The sequence below is a fragment of the Osmia bicornis genome, chromosome 11 (genome assembly GCF_907164935.1).
Source record: "Osmia bicornis bicornis chromosome 11, iOsmBic2.1, whole genome shotgun sequence".
In the NCBI taxonomy this organism is placed as follows: domain Eukaryota; kingdom Metazoa; phylum Arthropoda; class Insecta; order Hymenoptera; family Megachilidae; genus Osmia; species Osmia bicornis.
This window is the reverse complement of record NC_060226.1, coordinates 8,530,621-8,549,398: the sequence shown is the minus strand read 5'-3', so window position 1 is coordinate 8,549,398 and position 18,778 is coordinate 8,530,621. Positions and strand designations below refer to the sequence as shown.

Genomic DNA, 18,778 nt, shown 5'->3' with positions numbered 1-18,778 from the left:
TTGTATGAGAACCGTGGAGTGAATTTTTGTGAGAATGATTTTGCCCTTTTTTAAATATAGCAATAGGCAGGCAGGTAGTTTACTTCTGGTATGATTGAGATTAGTTTATAAGTAGGCAGGGCCAGAGCAAGCTTTCATGTTTCTTTTCGTATTCTCTTCTAATACGTGAGAAGCTTGTATCTGGGGTTGGAAATTAAAAAATCAAGAGGAAAAATGAAAATGCAAATTAATTAGTTGATTAATTAATTAATTTAGCATTCTCTCTTGATTTTTTCAAGGCCAAGCCTTATTAGTTTGTAAGTCGTAGTCGTGGTACTAGACCCGATTACAAAAATGAAGTATTAAAGTGAAAGTGCAGTGAAGTGAAGTGAAATTAAAAAGTGTTTGTGCTTGGACATTTGCAAAAATTATGCAGGTATGCGAGTAGCGATTCAAGGGATCGTTGCTCGTTTACGTGTTACGTTTTTACAAATGTCTGAGCAAACGTAAAATTTTCGCGAGTGATTTTTGTGAGGCTATTGCCGAAGAAAGAAGAGGCTATATGCTGAAGAGCCCCGGCAAAATTTGCCCAGAAGAGGGGAACTACTAATGGCTCTCCATCTTCGGATGGACAGTCATTCTGTCACTATGCTCGCTAATTTGTTTTTTCATTTTTTGTGTTTTTGCTTGAACGGTATGATTAATACCGTCCAGGACGTATTGAACTCGACATTTTACGAGTTCAATACCCAGCTCGTTGAATGGTCAACTCGCGATTTTATTTCCCCTATTTCTTTTTCGTTTATTGCTTTATTGAAATAAATTATTCTTTTCTTATTGATTTACACATCAATTATATTTCATGTTCTTATTTTAATTGTGTTCTATTTATTTAAAACATACCCTGAGATTGTAATGGTAATTTTCTGTTGGCATTTTTCATTTCAATTCTAATCGAAATTATGATGTTAATTATATTTTCTATTTCAGCATTTTATTGTTGAATTATTTTTTCTATTTCAGCATTTTATTGTTGAATTATTTTTTCTAATTCAGCATTTTATTGTTGAATTAATTTTTCTATTTCAGCATTTTATTGTTGAATTATTTTTTTTATTTCAGCATTTTATTGTTGAATTATTTTTTCTATTTCAGCATTTTATTGTTGAATTATTTTTTCTATTTCAGCATTTTATTGTTGAATTATTTTTTCTATTTCAGCATTTTATTGTTGAATTATTTTTTCTATTTCAGCATTTTATTGTTGAATTATTTTTTCTATTTCAGCATTTTATTGTTGAATTATTTTTTCTATTTCAGCATTTTATTGTTGAATTATTTTTTCTATTTCAGCATTTTATTGTTGAATTATTTTGTCTATTTCAGCATTTTATTGTTGAATTATTTTTTAATTGTTACTGAAATTATGGTGTTAATTATATTTTCTATTTCAGCATTTTATTGTTGGATTGTTATTTTGTTAATTGTTGCAGAAATTATGATGTTAATTATATTTTCGATTTCAGCATTTTATTTCAGCATTTTATTGAATTGTTATTTTCTCAATTGTTTCTGATATTAGGATGTTAATTCTATTTTCTATTTTAAGATTGTATTGTTTAAATTTTTATTTTATGTTGTCTGTTTTGAATGGTTTCATGTTATTGTATATCTAATCCTAATAATTATGTTTTCCGTTACAGCATTTTATTGTTGAATTATTATTATTTTCTCAATTATTTCTGATATTAGGATGTTAATTTTATTTTCTATTTCAAGATTGTATTGTTTAAATTTTTATTTTATGTTGTATGTTTTGAATGGTTTCACGTTCTTATGATTTTAGGGTGGGTCACTAACGTAGCCACCTCCATGTGGTGTGACCTGGTAATTGATATCGTTTTCTAAAGATAACTTTTAGAAAGCGATATCAAGCTAAGAGCTACAATAAAAAGATTTATATATTTTTTAATTGGGAAACAATAGTTTAAATTCAGAAAAGTATTTTCGGGATTGCAATATTACCATATAGAACGTATAACTATAGTAATTTTATAGTTCCTGAAAAAGGAACTTGTATGATTTTTGACTAATTACAAATGACTAATTACCTCCTTCTTGTCGAAGTCGGTTAAAAATAAAATAAAAAGAAAATCACAAAATATAGAATTTAGAAAGAACGAAGTTGTTTGATACGCAATGGTAGAAAGAAATCAACCCTGGCGAAGATATTTCAAGCAGAGTCATTGTACATTGGAAAGGTTGTAAATTTCTTTATCCATGACTCTGGTCAGGCGCCAAATCTCACCCTTGTCCACAGAACACATAATTTCTGCTTTTCATTTGATAGAAATTCGCTACGCGATAATTGAGGTGGCGCTTAAATCAGTTTCTGTTCGGTCTAATTTTCGATGAAACGTTGACTGTTTTACCGACGCGGAATTCGAAGTTCATTAGTCGGACTCTACGCACCGACGAGATACTGTATCTCGTCGGTGCTCTACGTCAGCTCAGACGTATTACCAGTCCTAACGTATGATTGGTCGAAGCAGTCACATCTATTATTTAGGCTCGTGTAAAACTAGGAGGTTAGGCGACGTGTGTATATACCAAGCCTGCTTTACGCGACTGATTGATAAAACAATTCTGCTTTAAGCGACTGATTGATAAGACAAGTCTGCTTTACGCAACTGATTGATAAAACAAGTTTGCTTTACGCGACTGATTGATAAAACAAGTTTGCTTTAAGCGACTGATTGATAAAACAAGTTTGCTTTAAGCGACTGATTGATAAAACAATTCTGCTTTAAGCGACTGATTGACAAAATAAAAGAAGCCCGCCAAATCCATTTTTGAATCATTAACTTTCACTGAAACCAGCTAGATCTGATATATGAAACTATGGATAGACATACAAAAAGTGCATCCCGTATGAGAAAGAGTCGTGCAAATGAATCAGATGATGCCAAACAATTACGTCTTTCTAAAAAACGTAAAAGATCCGCAGGGGCACGGCGTCCAGAAACTATTGATAAACACCGTTCGAGATTGTCTGCAAAGCGGAAATATGCTCGTTTGAAAGTATCGCGCGAAACTTGATGTCATGAGAGTCCATAACTGCGAAAAGATCAATTTTCGTTCTTTTCTGCGCATTGTCGCTCTGATTGGCGATACTCCCAGACGAAGTGGAAAGCGATTGGCGGAGAGCTCGCACCATCTTCCAACCTGCGCGTCTTGGTTATGGACTCTCGTGACGCTTAATATAGTATCTCCTCTTGCTTCTGTGCCGTCACGGGAGTCTTCTTGTGTTCGGTGCACAGTACTTATTTCAATTGTATGGATTGTCGCTAGTGTAGTTTTTGGGCGTTAACTAAAAATACGAGTAACGACACACCGTCATCTTGTGATTTATGGCCATCTTACCTCGTGATTATCCTATTGATTACTTATTCTATCCGCAATGAGAAGTTGGTGTGTCCGTTAAGCATTTAAGGAAAGGAGGTTTTGAAACTTATGTGAATTGATAATACGTTCAGCTACCTTTTCATTTTTAAATTTTCTAGATAAAGCTTAGTCTTTATGCTGTAGTTTTTAGTTATTTTATAATAAGGATCATTGAAATATTGTCGAATACAAATATGGGATCGCTTTTTCGAAGCGAAGAGATGACCTTGTGTCAACTCTTTTTGCAAAGTGAAGCCGCATACGCCTGTGTTTCGGAACTTGGCGAACTTGGTCTTGTGCAATTTCGAGACGTAAGTTTTATTTTATTATTATTTATTCAAAGGCTAATTTTGTTAAAGAATCTTCACGTGTAATTTCTGTGCGACGATTTTAATTTACATGTTAATAAATATAAAATATTTGTTACGGTATAGCACAAATTTTAATAAGCATTTTAACATTGTAAGTAAAACGAAAAAAATTGTAAACTCTGTTGTATTGTAAACTTTTGTCATCTTTAATGGTAAAGTATAATTCCTAATAAAATTGTTTTTATAATTTAACTAATTTTTTTAAGCTCATAATCCATTTAAAATTCACAAAATCTTAAAAGATATTAACATAGGTATTAATTTTTATATCAAAGGAAAAAATTTATTCCAATACAAGGTTTAAAGTAAAATTCACCTTTCCTGGCTCTTCCTAGCTTTCCTTGCTCCTCCTTGGCCTTCCTTGCCCCACCCTTGGTTCTCCTTGGTTTTTCCTGATTGTTCTTGGTTCTCCTTGATTCTCTCTGATTTTCATGGTTTTTTTTTGGCTCTCCTTGAATGTTTTTTCAGTTCTCTTTGACCCCGTTATTACTTCTTGACTCTTTCTGATTTTCCTTAGCATTTCTTAGTAACATTTTTACTCTCTCGTGTAGCTTAATCCTGATGTCAATGCATTTCAACGAAAATTCGTTAACGAAGTACGTCGTTGTGATGAAATGGAACGAAAATTACGATATTTGGAAAGAGAAATTAAAAAAGATGGTATTCCCATGCTTGATACCGGAGAAAATCCAGAAGCACCCCAGCCTAGAGAGATGATAGACCTGGAAGCAACGTTTGAAAAATTGGAAAATGAGCTACGAGAGGTCAATCAAAATGCAGAAGCTTTGAAACGTAATTTTTTGGAATTGACAGAGTTGAAACACATACTCAGAAAAACGCAAGTGTTTTTTGATGAGGTAAGGATGTTTTATTTGAATTCTATTTTGATAGTATAATTTGAATGATTATGGTATAATATGTAAGAGGTGTGGTTAAATATGTATTCCTAATAACATCTATTAGAAATATACAGAGTAAATTTTTGTTACACAAAAGAGGAATATTTGTTACCTCTTCTATCTTAAAAAATAACAGAATGTTATTTAAATAACTTTTATGATAATTGTTATCGATATTAGTTCTATCTCTCTTTCTGCTACTTTATCCAACATTTAATATGTATCTCACATTTTGATTGATAGAATATAGTAATATTAAAACCAGTTTAACTGTGATGTATAATATTATCTTAAGTGATCTTGAATGAAAAAATTTAATATTAATGATGAAAAGTTTTAAACTAATTTCCTCAGGTTTTTATTATTTAGCTGTAATAGAATGTAGTACTACATAAAGTAATCTTCGTTCAATTGTCACAGATTCGAGTATATGTAACTCTAAATTATTCGAGTATGATAATGTTTTATACAGTTTTCAGTGTAAGAACCTGAACAGTGTAATTAAAATAATTTTACTCTGATAAAGTACAAAATATATCAATCTATTTGCTTTTTTTGATGACATAATGATTGATTAAATGATAATTGATAACAGATAGTATTAACATAAAAATTATCTCTGTTAAGTAGCTCAGATTAGTGCAGTTAATATAATAACTAAGCAAGCAGAAGTCATCCAGGGGATACTACTGCATTAGATTTTTTCACCTGAAATGATGGATTCTTTTTTTATTTATTGTTAAGATATTTTAAAACTGAAATTTAAAGTTGTTAATTGAGAATAAATTAACACTATACAACTCGGATTCGTTAATTATATGAATACATATACTATTATGTAGGCGGCGCGCAGTATTTCGGAATAATTAAAGATTATATATCGAGATAACTATTTAGCATTTTAAGGTTTTTATTTAACATCAGTGTTTCATTTGTCATTGCAAAAGTTATAACACGATATATTAATCTTTATCCAGGATTAACAATTGTTACAATAGTATTAATAAAAAGAGGCATATTTTAGGTGGAAAATTCTTTATACATACAGTTACCATTTTTGAATTTTGAATAAATCTACTGGTCAAATATATAAATAAATATGTTTGGTGTAAAGAAATTTTTGATAGAAATAATTACATGCTTCATTATGTGAAGTAATTATTCTTTGCGGATAATCAACCCATAAACGTATTCCAAGAAAATTAGAATAGTAATATAAATTTATAATACATGCATATTTTATCTTAAATGAAAAATATTCAGTACATATATGGCGTTGAGCTTAGAAGTGCTCTGTCCGCAAAGGATCAAATGCATGGCAATAAAAGTCTATGCCTTTCAGATGCCTTTTTTGCATTTGCTTTGCAGTTTTGTATAAAAAAAGTGAAGTTATTTTACAAAACGGAAAATAATAATTTTAATACTGCTAATAATCAAATAACCAAATCAAGAAATCATTGATATGAAGCTATTTTTGTTTCGTGTTACTAATGATGCTATTGAGTGATTTTAGGACTATTAATGTGTTAGTATTGCCAACTAACAAAGTTGCAGTATTGCAAAGGACACAAGTCACTATTGAAGCCCTATCTCCCTATATCCTTTGAATTTCTCCCTTTCTTGTAACAAATTAAAAAGGAATTGCATTATATTTTATTCTTAATTCTTAATTCTTAAATATTACATAAAATTGATTAATACTACATGCATCAAAAACATTTTGCATTTATACGTAAAACGTGATAAACATTATATTACATTTCAAAATTCTTGTTCATGCAGTATTTAAATTTTTTTCAAAAACCATATTGTTTTTTAAATTGAATCAATTTGGTACATATATATATATATATAAACACATAAATGTAGTAATTAAGTGTTTTTAATTTAATATATCATTAAATCATTTTTTAAGATAGTTGTTCATAATCCCCTGTGTTTGGTTTTTCAAAAGTATCTTTTTTAGATTTTGTAAGAATCATGTCTTGCACACATGTAACGTAATGAATGTACGTACATTGTATAATAATGAGTAAACTGTAATCATGTTACATCTAGTAGTTTAATTAGTAGAAATATAGAAGTATCAAAAACATTTTATTCATATCATACTTAGTAGACTTAAACTATTTTATAATTGTATATTAATAACTGTAGCATCAAGAGTTTTGGATACTTTATATCATTACACAGCAATAAGTGTATAAAGTAACCCATTTTAACCTACTAATGAATACATTGTAGGTATTTGAAATAATATATTTATGGAAGGTATATAGTTTTGAAACAAGCATAATGTAATGTTATAAAGGTTTCAACGTTATATAAAAATTTTTCCATGCTTCCTGCCCAATATTTACATTGTGTTTCCCTAAAAACTATAAACAGTATGTTCATATATTATCTTAAATTACCATATTTTGTATCCACGAATAATAATTCATTAGATTAAAATAGGTCGCTTTACACATAATACGTAGATGGATTGTACCTATGATGCATTACATTTTCAATTGAAAAATTATTTATATAGAAAATATTTTATATTATAGTGCATTATCCTTAACAAAGAATATAACCCTTTGTATTTATTTAATTTTTATTAATTTAAAATGATGAATTAATTGCTTAATTATATGAATTTATGCATCAAAATAAAAGACATAGTACTGATGCTTGAATTGTTAAACATTTGAAAAATGCATGTAGCTAACTGGTACATGTGAATGTAACAATTAAAACTGTAACTTTTTTAAAAAATTACTGATATACATTTATTTTATGGTTTCTTTGCATGAAGCATGCCAAGTATTGTAAGTGTTATGTGTATATACAGTGTCATCATTACAAACAAAACTATGCATGCTAGAAACATTTTGAAAAAGAACTTTGATAAAAAACACATTTTTTAAACAGATCATTGTTCAGCTGGTACCCATTGCATATCACAGTACAAACTTGAAGGAAACATACACATAAAACAAAATTATCTGGGAATAACAAATAACATTTGTAAAACATTCAAGTAAAAATTTTGTTGAGTAGAACTTGATTTCAAACACATTCATTATGAAACTGCATAAAATGTTTTTGCTTTGAACTGTCTCCATCTCACATGGCAGTGAGAAATAACAAGAATGAGTATTGTAAACAATTGCTTATTTATCTTCAAATTTAAATGTGATAATTTTTATTATAAGAATCTCGATGATTCAATTAATACTTTGAGTGACATGTCACTTATATATAGGTGATATATGAGTTTTTATAAGAACCTACCACTTATATCATTGAAAATGATCTTAGCTAATTACAAATCATTTTGTTAAATACTTGAAAATTTATTTAACAGAAGTATCATAAAAATGAAAAAAAAAATATGCGTTAATTGAACCTGTTATAACTCGTTTATTTATCACTTGAAGTGTAAAATTAAGTAAAAAGCATGAAATTGGAGACTTCTTATGTAATTACATAATGTATGTGTTTGAAATCGTAGAGATACTTGTATAACTAATGTTAAATGTATTGAGCATTTTAAATACAAGTAATGTGTATATTTTAATTTATTTTACAATTTTGATTATGATACTTTAAATAATACCTAATTATAGTAGAAATCTCCTGAATGAATTATAAAATTATTGGTACAAGTCAAAATTATACTTATATTTTTTATTTTAAAGTACAAGAGTAATTCTCATAATTAATTGTTCTTATCTCTTTTGATAATCTGGCCAAAGAAATTTTATTTTCTATATTTATCTTCTAATTCAATGATTCATATAGTTATCTGTTTTTGAATGACTGCAGATTAAAAAGTGATAACATATCAATGAGATGAAGACCAGTTCTAAATATAGAAATTTAAAAATGAGTAGAAATACTGTTGTATTCAATATATTCTTTATAGTTAATTTCTGTTTAATTATAATCTCTCTTGTAAAATAGCAGTATAATACGATTTTACATAAGAAAAAGTAAGGATATAAATTTATTATCAAATTTCTGCCTGTGTCAATAATTTTGTAATTCGTTTATTGTAACTTTTATAATAGTAAACATTTTCACAGTTTTGTGATGATGAAATGAAATTTGCTCATAGTAATTTTTATTAATAGAAATCAATTTTTATAGACATTTTGCCTAAATTTAGTTACAGTATATACATTTATTACATATATATGTATTAAATATTTAAGAACATAAATTCTATATATATTTGAATGAAATAATCATTTATCCCAAACAGTACTTTCTTAATACAGAAATGACACACATATAAAAGACAAATATTTCCAGCGGTACTATACAATGTTTTGCAACGGGAAATAAGTCAAAAAGTTTTAAATATCTGTAACATGCATTTGTTCTTGATGCGTGATGTTTAAAACATAGTTCTTGATAAAAATGCAATCAGTTTTTAATATTATTATATACACAGTATCTGACTTAAATGTGTATGCGCTTAAATTATTACAGATATAAAAAAATTGTATATACAGAAATTGTTGTGTAAATAATTCATTTTGATATCTGTAATAGTTTAATAAATGTAGACATTTTAGTTAGATACTCTGATAATAATATCTTATTATTGTTTTTAAGTAAATAACTCAGTAAAATGGAATACCGCATAAGTTGGAAAATTAAATTTAATCTTGATTGCAAGCTACAAAATTATAGAATCTTTTAATTTCATACATTTGTTTTCAATTCCTTTATGAGATTTTGTAAAAATAACCATCTGTATTAAGATTGGTGAGTTTAATAAACGTATGAATAAAATATTAGACAAGTCGGGAGATAGGGCAAAAGAGAGGTGACATGTGTCTGTTGCCAGGCTGAGAATGGAGGTGTCGTGTCGCAGATGGCAGACCCCAGCCGTGAGGAAGAACAAGTCACTCTCTTGGGTGAAGAGGGCCTCCGCGCTGGCGGCCAGGCTCTCAAGCTCGGGTAATTAAATGTGGTGTAGATTCAAACAATGTAGAGCGTGGTGATTCATGAATTATCCTACAGCAGTCATTAAACTTGAAAAATTACATTTCATAATTCATTGTGCAGATCACACAAAAATGATATGAATTAAAAAATTCTCTTCTACAAATATTTGTTAAGGTAGCATTAATACCACAAATATTATATATTATGTTTATATTATTAATGTTAGTGATTTATACACTACACAAACTATCATGAAAACAATGTAACTTTAAAATCTGTAATGTAAAGGAGAATCCTTACGTTCTACATTTTAAACACCAGTGGCTAAGAATTGTGTTTGTACAACGTAAATGTTCTATAGATTTAATTTTTAAATATTTCAAAAATTTCATCAACAATTTACTATAGAGTCTCTTTACAACAATAATAGTAATATATTAAAGTAACAAAGAAAACATTAAATCTATAGATACATCTGTATGCACTTTTTAATAAAATCAGAATTTATTAATATCCATAATATTCATTATTAATATTCATAATCTGCACATATTGCAGAGCTTTTGATAAATGTTTTCTGTGCTGTTAGGCATTGTACAAATATAGATTTTAAGTAGAGGGCATGATGCGTCAGTGTGTTCTGTGGTTACAGCACCTGTATACTACGGCAGACACCATAGAAGCACACTATAGGAATCCCCTCAGGCAAGCTGTTATCAACCGTTATTTGCATTTGAAAATCTGTTTTGCTCCGTGTTTTTTACCCGTAGTTACTTAAAATCCTTTAGCTTGTAAAACCAAACAGGAGCACTAATATCATAGTCGCTAAAAGACTTGTAGTTCTTATGTTACTTATCAATTTTTCAAGAAGTCACACAAAAAAAATTAAACTTTAAGAATTAAACAGAAAGAACGTTGATTTTTGCATACAATTTCAATACTTTGATAGCTTTGCATTTCATAAAAGTATCTACTGTTGCTGCAAACTTTCACAAGACTGTTTATATATACAAAATTTTGAACTTAAATTTCATTTTATAATTAGATACTATAATTTGATTCTTGAAACATAGCATTAAGTAACTTGAATTAATTGGGATGAAAGTGTTCATAAAAAGATGACTGATGACAACCACTAATTGAACAAAGATGTACTTATGTATATAAAATTGGCTGTCAAAGTTTTGTATCTTGTATTGTAATACGTATCACGTTTTCCTATTAATGTTTTGTTGTTGTTTTAATTAATTTATCAGTACACTTCATGTTCACACTTTTTTTTTTCATTTGTACACATTAAACTAATCTGTCACAATTGTTTTATTATCTGTTTAGTTGTACTTTGCAAGTTAACTTTTTTTAAGTAACTTAAAAAAAAAAAAATAAGCAAAAATAGATGTGTATAATGTTTATAAATGGTGATGTGAAAAATCGTTGCTTTAGCGACTTTGGTTGTTCTTTAAAGACAAATACGACTGTTTGCTTAATTGAATAACATCTACCTATTGATCATATATTAATTGTTATTAAAAGAGTATCAGTTTTTTACCAGAATGTGTGTTAAATCACTGCTCTGAAATGTAATTTAAACATTATATTGTATAACAGTTGATACAGTTTGACGTCATTTACATAACTTATTTAAATTTATTTAGAACATTTCAAACTGTATCGAGTATTTATAGCAACTATAAGCTACATATGAATTCATTCATTTATTATTTATTTATATCTTTCGTGTAAATAACAAAAATGATGATGGTGTGGCCATGGGTATGTATAATAATAATAATACATATGTACATCATACATACACATACACATATGCATATGTTCCCTTTTAACATAATATGTAGTGAGCTTGGTTTGCATGTTGTGCATGTCAATAGAAAAGTATTAAAAACTTACACTTAATTACATTGAATAATATCTAATAGCAGTCTCCTTTTATATAGATGATAATAAAAGAAAAATCACTGCATTTATGTTGCTACATTGCTTGCATTATAGATATGCTTATTATTGTGGATTATACTTACGAGAAATTGTGTTCCCATTTTATGTTATTTTAAGGAAAATTTGATATATATAAAATGATATATTAAATTTGTCAAAAAATAAACTTAGAGATGAAAATATAATGTGTATATTAATGAAATATAATCAATTTTAATCTATAAATGGATTTATTCTTGAAAACGTATAACATGTTATACAAAAATATAAATACGTAGTTTAAAGATTTTCAAAAAACTTATATTATTAGATATTTTTCTATCAAATAGGTAATAGTTTGAAATATTGGAATCATTTTAAATGCTTTTCTATATTGACCTAGGAAATATAAAAAAGCTGCTTAAATCAAGTAATGTGTTGTAGGTTTTTAACAGATTATGCGCATGAAAAATTTAATAACATGCTTAAAAGAACATTCTATTAAAGCATAACAAAGTAGATTAAGTAGTTATTACAGTTGAATTTCTTTCATACGAATCTTTTTATTACACAAAGAAGCAATAGATATTTTTCTTTTTTTCCATCTCAATTCAGTGCAATTAAAATTATTCAATTCTAAGAAAATTAAATGACCTACAAATGTTCTTGATCTTTCATGACACCAACTTTATAAAACTCTGATATCCCTTATATCACACATGAGTCTATTTATAGATTAAAATAAATAAATCTATAAACACTATAATGGTAATGATAATACAACTGCTAATGGAGATACTTTTCATGTAAAAAAAGATAATTTTTCCATTCTTTTTCTGCTCCAAGAATTAACCACATTCGTATTTATATGATTATCATTATTATGTTCTATATTACTATAAAATATAGAATGAGCAAAGGATATACTATTATAAAAATAAATTAATCAATTGTCATGAGATTTCTAAGTAAATCTAAGTAGAACTTAACATTAATTTAACTCTAACAGGTATAATTATAGCTTAAATTTTTTCAGTTAATCTATTAAATAAGAATTGCCATGCATATAACACTTTTTTGTACCTTCTTTAATGCGTAATAATGATTATCTACTATTATAGATATTAACAGCTTTAGTATTATGTAACATTGCATGGTAATTCATATTTACTTCAGTTTTGATTGATTTAAGATATCTTTGTTCAAAGTTACTTCCATTAGTTTTATTAAACTTTTTTTTTATATAATGGTTTAATACATGATAGCTATTTCTATATCCTGCTCAAATAATTATGGTTACATATATTATATATTTTTTTATAATAAAATTACAATTGGCCAGAGGTAGTTCATATACATAATTTATACAGAAAGTTACATCTAAATAGGAACAAAAATTGCATAATTATAAATGGAACATAAGATGCATTGAATAAAATATTTCTGTGAATAATGAAGCTTTAGGAGTTATTTTATACTTTTAATGTAATATAGAGTATATTCTAGAATATACTAGAATATATATATTTTTTTAACTTAAAGTTATCCATAGACTTTGATAAAACTTATTTATAAAACCCCTCAAAAGAACATTTTGTTTATGAAATATGAACCCTTAAAGATATCTTTAATCATACCTCTGCGTTTATTAAACGTAAGGGACTTGTGCAAAGATAATGTGGCGTTGGAGCATTATAGTCATGTCTAGTGTGCTAATGTGGTTGTGTCTTGTCTGTTGTGTCGTCAGCAAGAGCACGCAGGCTTGAATCCTACCGAGTCCATGACACGTGCATTGATTAGTGATGATAATATCGCTCGCCAGTCTGCCCTTGGTCCTGTCCAACTGGGGTACGTACTCCATCACTAGTAAATCCTTCCCATACATTATTATTATCCTTCTGAAATCTACAATCAGAAATTATGTCAGTGATATACATGAATATTAGAATTGGGTTCCTAATAAAGTTACAGTTATCCTTTTTATTATTTCAGCAATAAATCTAAAGGACTTCTTTGTGTATAGTTGTAGTCAGATGCAAATATATTTGTTCCTTTGAACATATAAAAAAGATTAATGAAATTCTGTAAAAATGAGGAGTAAAACCATCGTAGTTACTAAGCTAATAAGCTATTTGTACTGCCGCAAGTTGTTATTAGTTTGATTGCAGAGAACATGAAGTCATTTGGTGTAAATTACGGCTTGATTAGCTAACAACATACATACTTTATGACACTTAATACAGCTATGGAAAAACTATTATAAAATTGAACTTGTTTTTTTGTACGTTTAATATTAGTACTTGATTGATAGTATATCAGATAGAAATGATAATAAAATTGTCAAGTGGATAATCCTAAGACATTAAGGGGTATAGAGATATGTCTTAATGGCTTCAAAGCAATTATAAATTTGTCTTTTTTATATCTTTAAAGGCAGACAAATATACTTACGATTAATAAATTAATACATACACGTAGTTTGATAATTGTATATTTCATCATAGATTTTAACTATGTAAGAGAATGATTAATTAATACCACCTAAATATTTTCTTTGTAGAAATTAGGAAAATCTTGATAACAAAAGGTGTATAATTTATAAAGAGTCATTATGTAATCATAATAGTTCCTGTTTTCTTTTTAATTTTCAGAAAGAACCGAATGATATACTGATAACAATCATTGCGGCTCTTCTTAAATGTGCACCTACATTTAGTTTGCTCTAATGTAACATTAAACCCAGTTTTGAAGTATAAAACATTTACCTGCTATTTTATACATCCCATGGTGTAGTAATTCATTGTAATGTATTTGTGCTTTTTTTACTGAATAGTATACCTTTTTCTATATAACAAAATGTTTATATTCCTAAATACCTAATTTACCTAAACGCACAAATAAATACATATATACTTTCTTTTTATTTAAACAAATACAATTACAATCTAATAACATTACAATCTTCAAGTTGGTTTGATTATAACTGTTTTAACATATCTTTGCATTATGGAATACCAGTAGTAACAAATGAAGCTTTTCAAGAATTGCAGTTACTGATTTTTCCAAGTTTCATAATGACATGTCTTCCTTTCTTGCTAAACGTTGTTCACTTATATAGTTTTCATTTAATTGTACCACTATTAAAATTTAACAGTTTTTTCTCTGCATAACTAAGCATATCGGAATGGTTTTTTAAAACCAAGTTTGCATATTATTGTCATTGTTGATGTCCTTGTTGTTTTACTATAATCGTTGTTACTATTATTATATAGAAACTAAAACTTTCCTTTTACTACTATAACCATGGCTACAAAAATCATCATTATCTCAATGGTACTATAAAGTATTGTTCTTCTTTTTAAGTGGATTTTTAAATAAAATTATAAACAAAACTACATAAGAAGATAAAGATGCCAAATGATACAGATTGAAAATCCAATATTAACATAATGTTAACTTTCAACAAGTTAATTTCTACTATGAAATAATTTTTACTGTATATTGCTGACATTTTATCATGTTAAATCAAAAACGAATTGTCGCAATATACAGAAAGTAATTTATAATGATCACCTTAAATATCTTCCTGTGTTGATCCTTCAAATTCAAATAAATCTATGAAATTTATTTAAAAAAGGAAATATTTTAGGTGGTCATTATAGATGCATCACACTTATACGTGTGTATGTAGCTTTTTTTTCCCTTTGTTTCCTTCTTGCGAGTACATTTTTATTAAAATTATTTTCCAAATAGTTTCGTCGCAGGAGTTATCCTAAGAGAACGTATTCCAGCATTTGAACGCATGCTTTGGCGTGCGTGTCGTGGAAATGTATTTTTACGTCAAGCAGAAATTGAAACTCCTCTGGAGGATCCCTCGACGGTAAGCAAACTTTGAAATCGTTAAGAGCATTTAACTTTCTTCCTTATTCTTTAACTATAGAATAATATTTTGTTACATTTTAGGGAGACCAAGTCTTCAAATCTGTATTCATCATATTCTTCCAAGGAGATCAGCTGAAGACTCGAGTAAAAAAAATCTGTGAAGGATTCAGAGCTACTTTGTATCCTTGCCCTGAGGCACCTGCTGATCGTCGTGAAATGGCAATGGGAGTTATGACCAGAATTGAAGATTTAAATACAGTTCAGTTCATTGTTCTCAGTATAATCATTTTCTACAATTACCAATTTAATAATTAATAAATTGTTTGATTTAGGTTCTTGGACAAACCCAAGATCATCGTCACCGTGTCTTAGTAGCTGCTGCAAAGAATATAAAAAATTGGTTTGTCAAAGTCCGTAAAATCAAGGCAATTTACCATACACTGAATTTGTTTAATTTAGATGTTACACAGAAATGTTTAATTGCTGAATGCTGGGTTCCTGTGCTGGACATTGAAACAATTCAATTGGCATTGAGACGTGGAACTGTAATTATCTATAACACCGTTTCTCATTTTTATTTAAAATTATTGTAATAATATACATTAATTATTTTAGGAACGTAGTGGAAGTTCTGTACCGCCAATTCTAAATCGTATGGCAACTTTTGAGGATCCACCAACTTACAATCGGACAAATAAATTTACTAAAGGTTTCCAAGCTTTGATAGATGCATATGGAGTTGCATCATATAGAGAAATGAATCCAGCACCTTATACTATAATAACATTTCCATTTTTGTTTGCTGTGATGTTTGGAGACTCTGGCCATGGACTTATTCTGTTTCTTTTTGGTGGATGGATGGTACTAAAGGAGAAACCACTGGCTGCGAAAAAATCTGATAATGAAATTTGGAATATATTCTTTGGTGGTCGATATATTATCTTTCTAATGGGTCTATTTTCTATCTACACTGGGTTCATATACAACGATGTGTTTTCTAAGTCATTGAATATATTTGGTTCCTACTGGGCAATCAATTATGACTATAGTACGATACACGCAAATAAGGAGTTACAACTAAATCCTAGTCAAAAGGACTATTTGCAAACTCCATATCCAGTAGGAATGGATCCTGTGTGGCAGTTAGCTGAGAATAAAATCATCTTTTTAAATTCATACAAAATGAAAATATCTATAATTTTTGGAGTCTTGCATATGTTATTTGGTGTAATTGTTGGACTGTGGAACCATATGTACTTTAGAAGGAAACTTAGCATATTTTGTGAATTTATTCCTCAAATTGTATTTTTAATGTTTCTTTTCCTGTACATGGTACTCCTTATGTTCATTAAATGGATGAAATATGGCCCTGATAGTGAAGGTAAATAATATTTTATCATTAGAATATAATGTTAATTATCAAATTTTTCATTACTATTACTATTTACAGGTACTGATCCAGAACATGGCCCTTTTTGTGCACCATCAGTATTAATTACTTTTATTAACATGGTACTAAATAAACCTGGAACCGCACCAGAACAATGCACACCTTGGATGTATGCTGGACAAGAAGGATTCCAGAAACTTCTTCTTTATGTAGCTATTCTTTGCATTCCATGGATGTTTCTCGCCAAACCTTTTATGTTAATGTACAATAGAAAGAAGCAACATGTTCAGGTTGAATGCAAAATTTAATATTTTAAACACTTATATGTCATAAGTTTATATTAAGAAAATATGCAATATACAGTAAACAGTAGTTGAAAAATACATATTGATTCTAAATATTTTTTTTTTTATATTATTAGTTAAATAACCATGGTACAGAAAATGGAGATGTAGAAGGTGGTGTTGAATCGATACAACCAGCAAACGGAGTCCCCCAAGGAACTCACAGGGAAGAAGAAGAAGAAGATATGAATGAAGTATTTATTCATCAAGGCATTCATACTATTGAGTATGTACTTGGTAGTGTATCACATACTGCGTCGTATCTGCGCTTATGGGCATTATCTCTTGCTCATGCTCGTAAGTTGAAAGATTTTTATCCACTATTTGATAATATATATGAACAATAAACATATCCTTATACACATATTTCATTAATGATGTTTAGAATTATCAGAAGTATTGTGGAATATGGTTATGAGAAATGGATTAACTCAAGAAGATTGGTCCGGTGGAATTATTTTATGGGCCATATTTGCATTTTGGGCCGTTCTTACCGTTGGTATTTTGGTACTTATGGAAGGATTGTCAGCTTTCTTACATACACTGCGACTTCATTGGTATGAGTTATTTTTTATCACAGCATAGGTGTTCCTTATTTCGTTTTATATATTTAATTTACATACAAAAGTAATTTTTATTTCTTATCCTTCATAGTTGTTTACATACATATGATTTTGAAAATCTTCTAAATAATGGGAAATGTTTTCTTCATTTAACTTGTTTTTATAAATGAAATGCTCGTTTCAGAAAATAAAGATGATTCGTATTTTTATAGGGTCGAGTTCCAAAGTAAATTTTACGCTGGACTGGGATACAGTTTTCAGCCATTTTCATTTGAAATTATTTTGGATGCGGCGCAGTCCACTGCAGAGGACTAAAATTAACTTATTTCAAAAAATGAAATGTCATGTGCAGAATATATTATTAGCGAATATGACTTTTCATAATATTGCAACATTTAATAATTAAAAGCTAATATTGTTTTTAAATAAATTACATAGTTTATATTTTAGTGCATAAAATTAATCTTTCACATGTTACAGAGTTATTTCTTTGACAATGAAAGAAGGATTCGTTTTTAAATTGCAATCATGTGTTAAAATTTGTTCGGTACAGTACTTGTAAAAATAATTGAATGTAAACTTAATTGTATAATTTATCTAATTCGTAATTAACCATAACCTTAAACGTTGTGATCAATAAATTGTTGTTATATGGTGCCTGTAGAATTTATTAAAGTATAAAAAACATAAATTGTAATTAGATCTGAAATATGTAGTGAAAGTAAATAAATATTATGTATATGTTCTGTATTTAGATACAATTACAATTATATAGAGTTAAATTGTATCTTAAAAATTGTAATCTATAATGTGATATAAAGATAAATGAAAAAACAAAAACATGAAAATTAAAACCATAATTAAAATGTACTGAAAGTACGTACATATACATATGTTACACAGTAAGAAAAAAATAAATGATGCAAAATATTATGTTTAATTAATTGAAACCAAGAACAAAATTTCCAATATGTTTATTATATTTACAAGCATTTTATATTTATTTCAAGGAAATTTGTATATTGCA

The 18,778-nt window shown here is 28.2% G+C and overlaps 1 protein-coding gene across 4 annotated transcripts; it reads left to right on the top strand.

The window, feature by feature from the left end:
* Positions 1-3,264: 3,264 nt before the first annotated feature.
* Positions 3,265-18,681, top strand: LOC114873902 (V-type proton ATPase 116 kDa subunit a1). 4 transcript variants are annotated; one of them, XM_029182681.2, is made up of 11 exons: positions 3,265-3,734; positions 4,346-4,651; positions 13,320-13,420; positions 15,326-15,452; positions 15,536-15,712; positions 15,787-15,999; positions 16,070-16,835; positions 16,905-17,134; positions 17,266-17,485; positions 17,574-17,745; positions 17,964-18,681. In XM_029182681.2, the coding sequence occupies exons 1-11, from the start codon at positions 3,618-3,620 to the stop codon at positions 18,064-18,066; spliced, it is 2,532 nt and encodes an 843-aa protein (XP_029038514.1). In that variant the 5' UTR covers positions 3,265-3,617; the 3' UTR covers positions 18,067-18,681. The 4 variants fall into 4 exon arrangements, with proteins under 4 accessions (XP_029038514.1, XP_029038516.1, XP_029038513.1 ...); XM_029182683.2 differs by lacking the exon at positions 13,320-13,420 and adding an exon at positions 10,290-10,342; XM_029182680.2 differs by lacking the exon at positions 13,320-13,420 and adding an exon at positions 9,537-9,649.
* Positions 18,682-18,778: the final 97 nt, after the last annotated feature.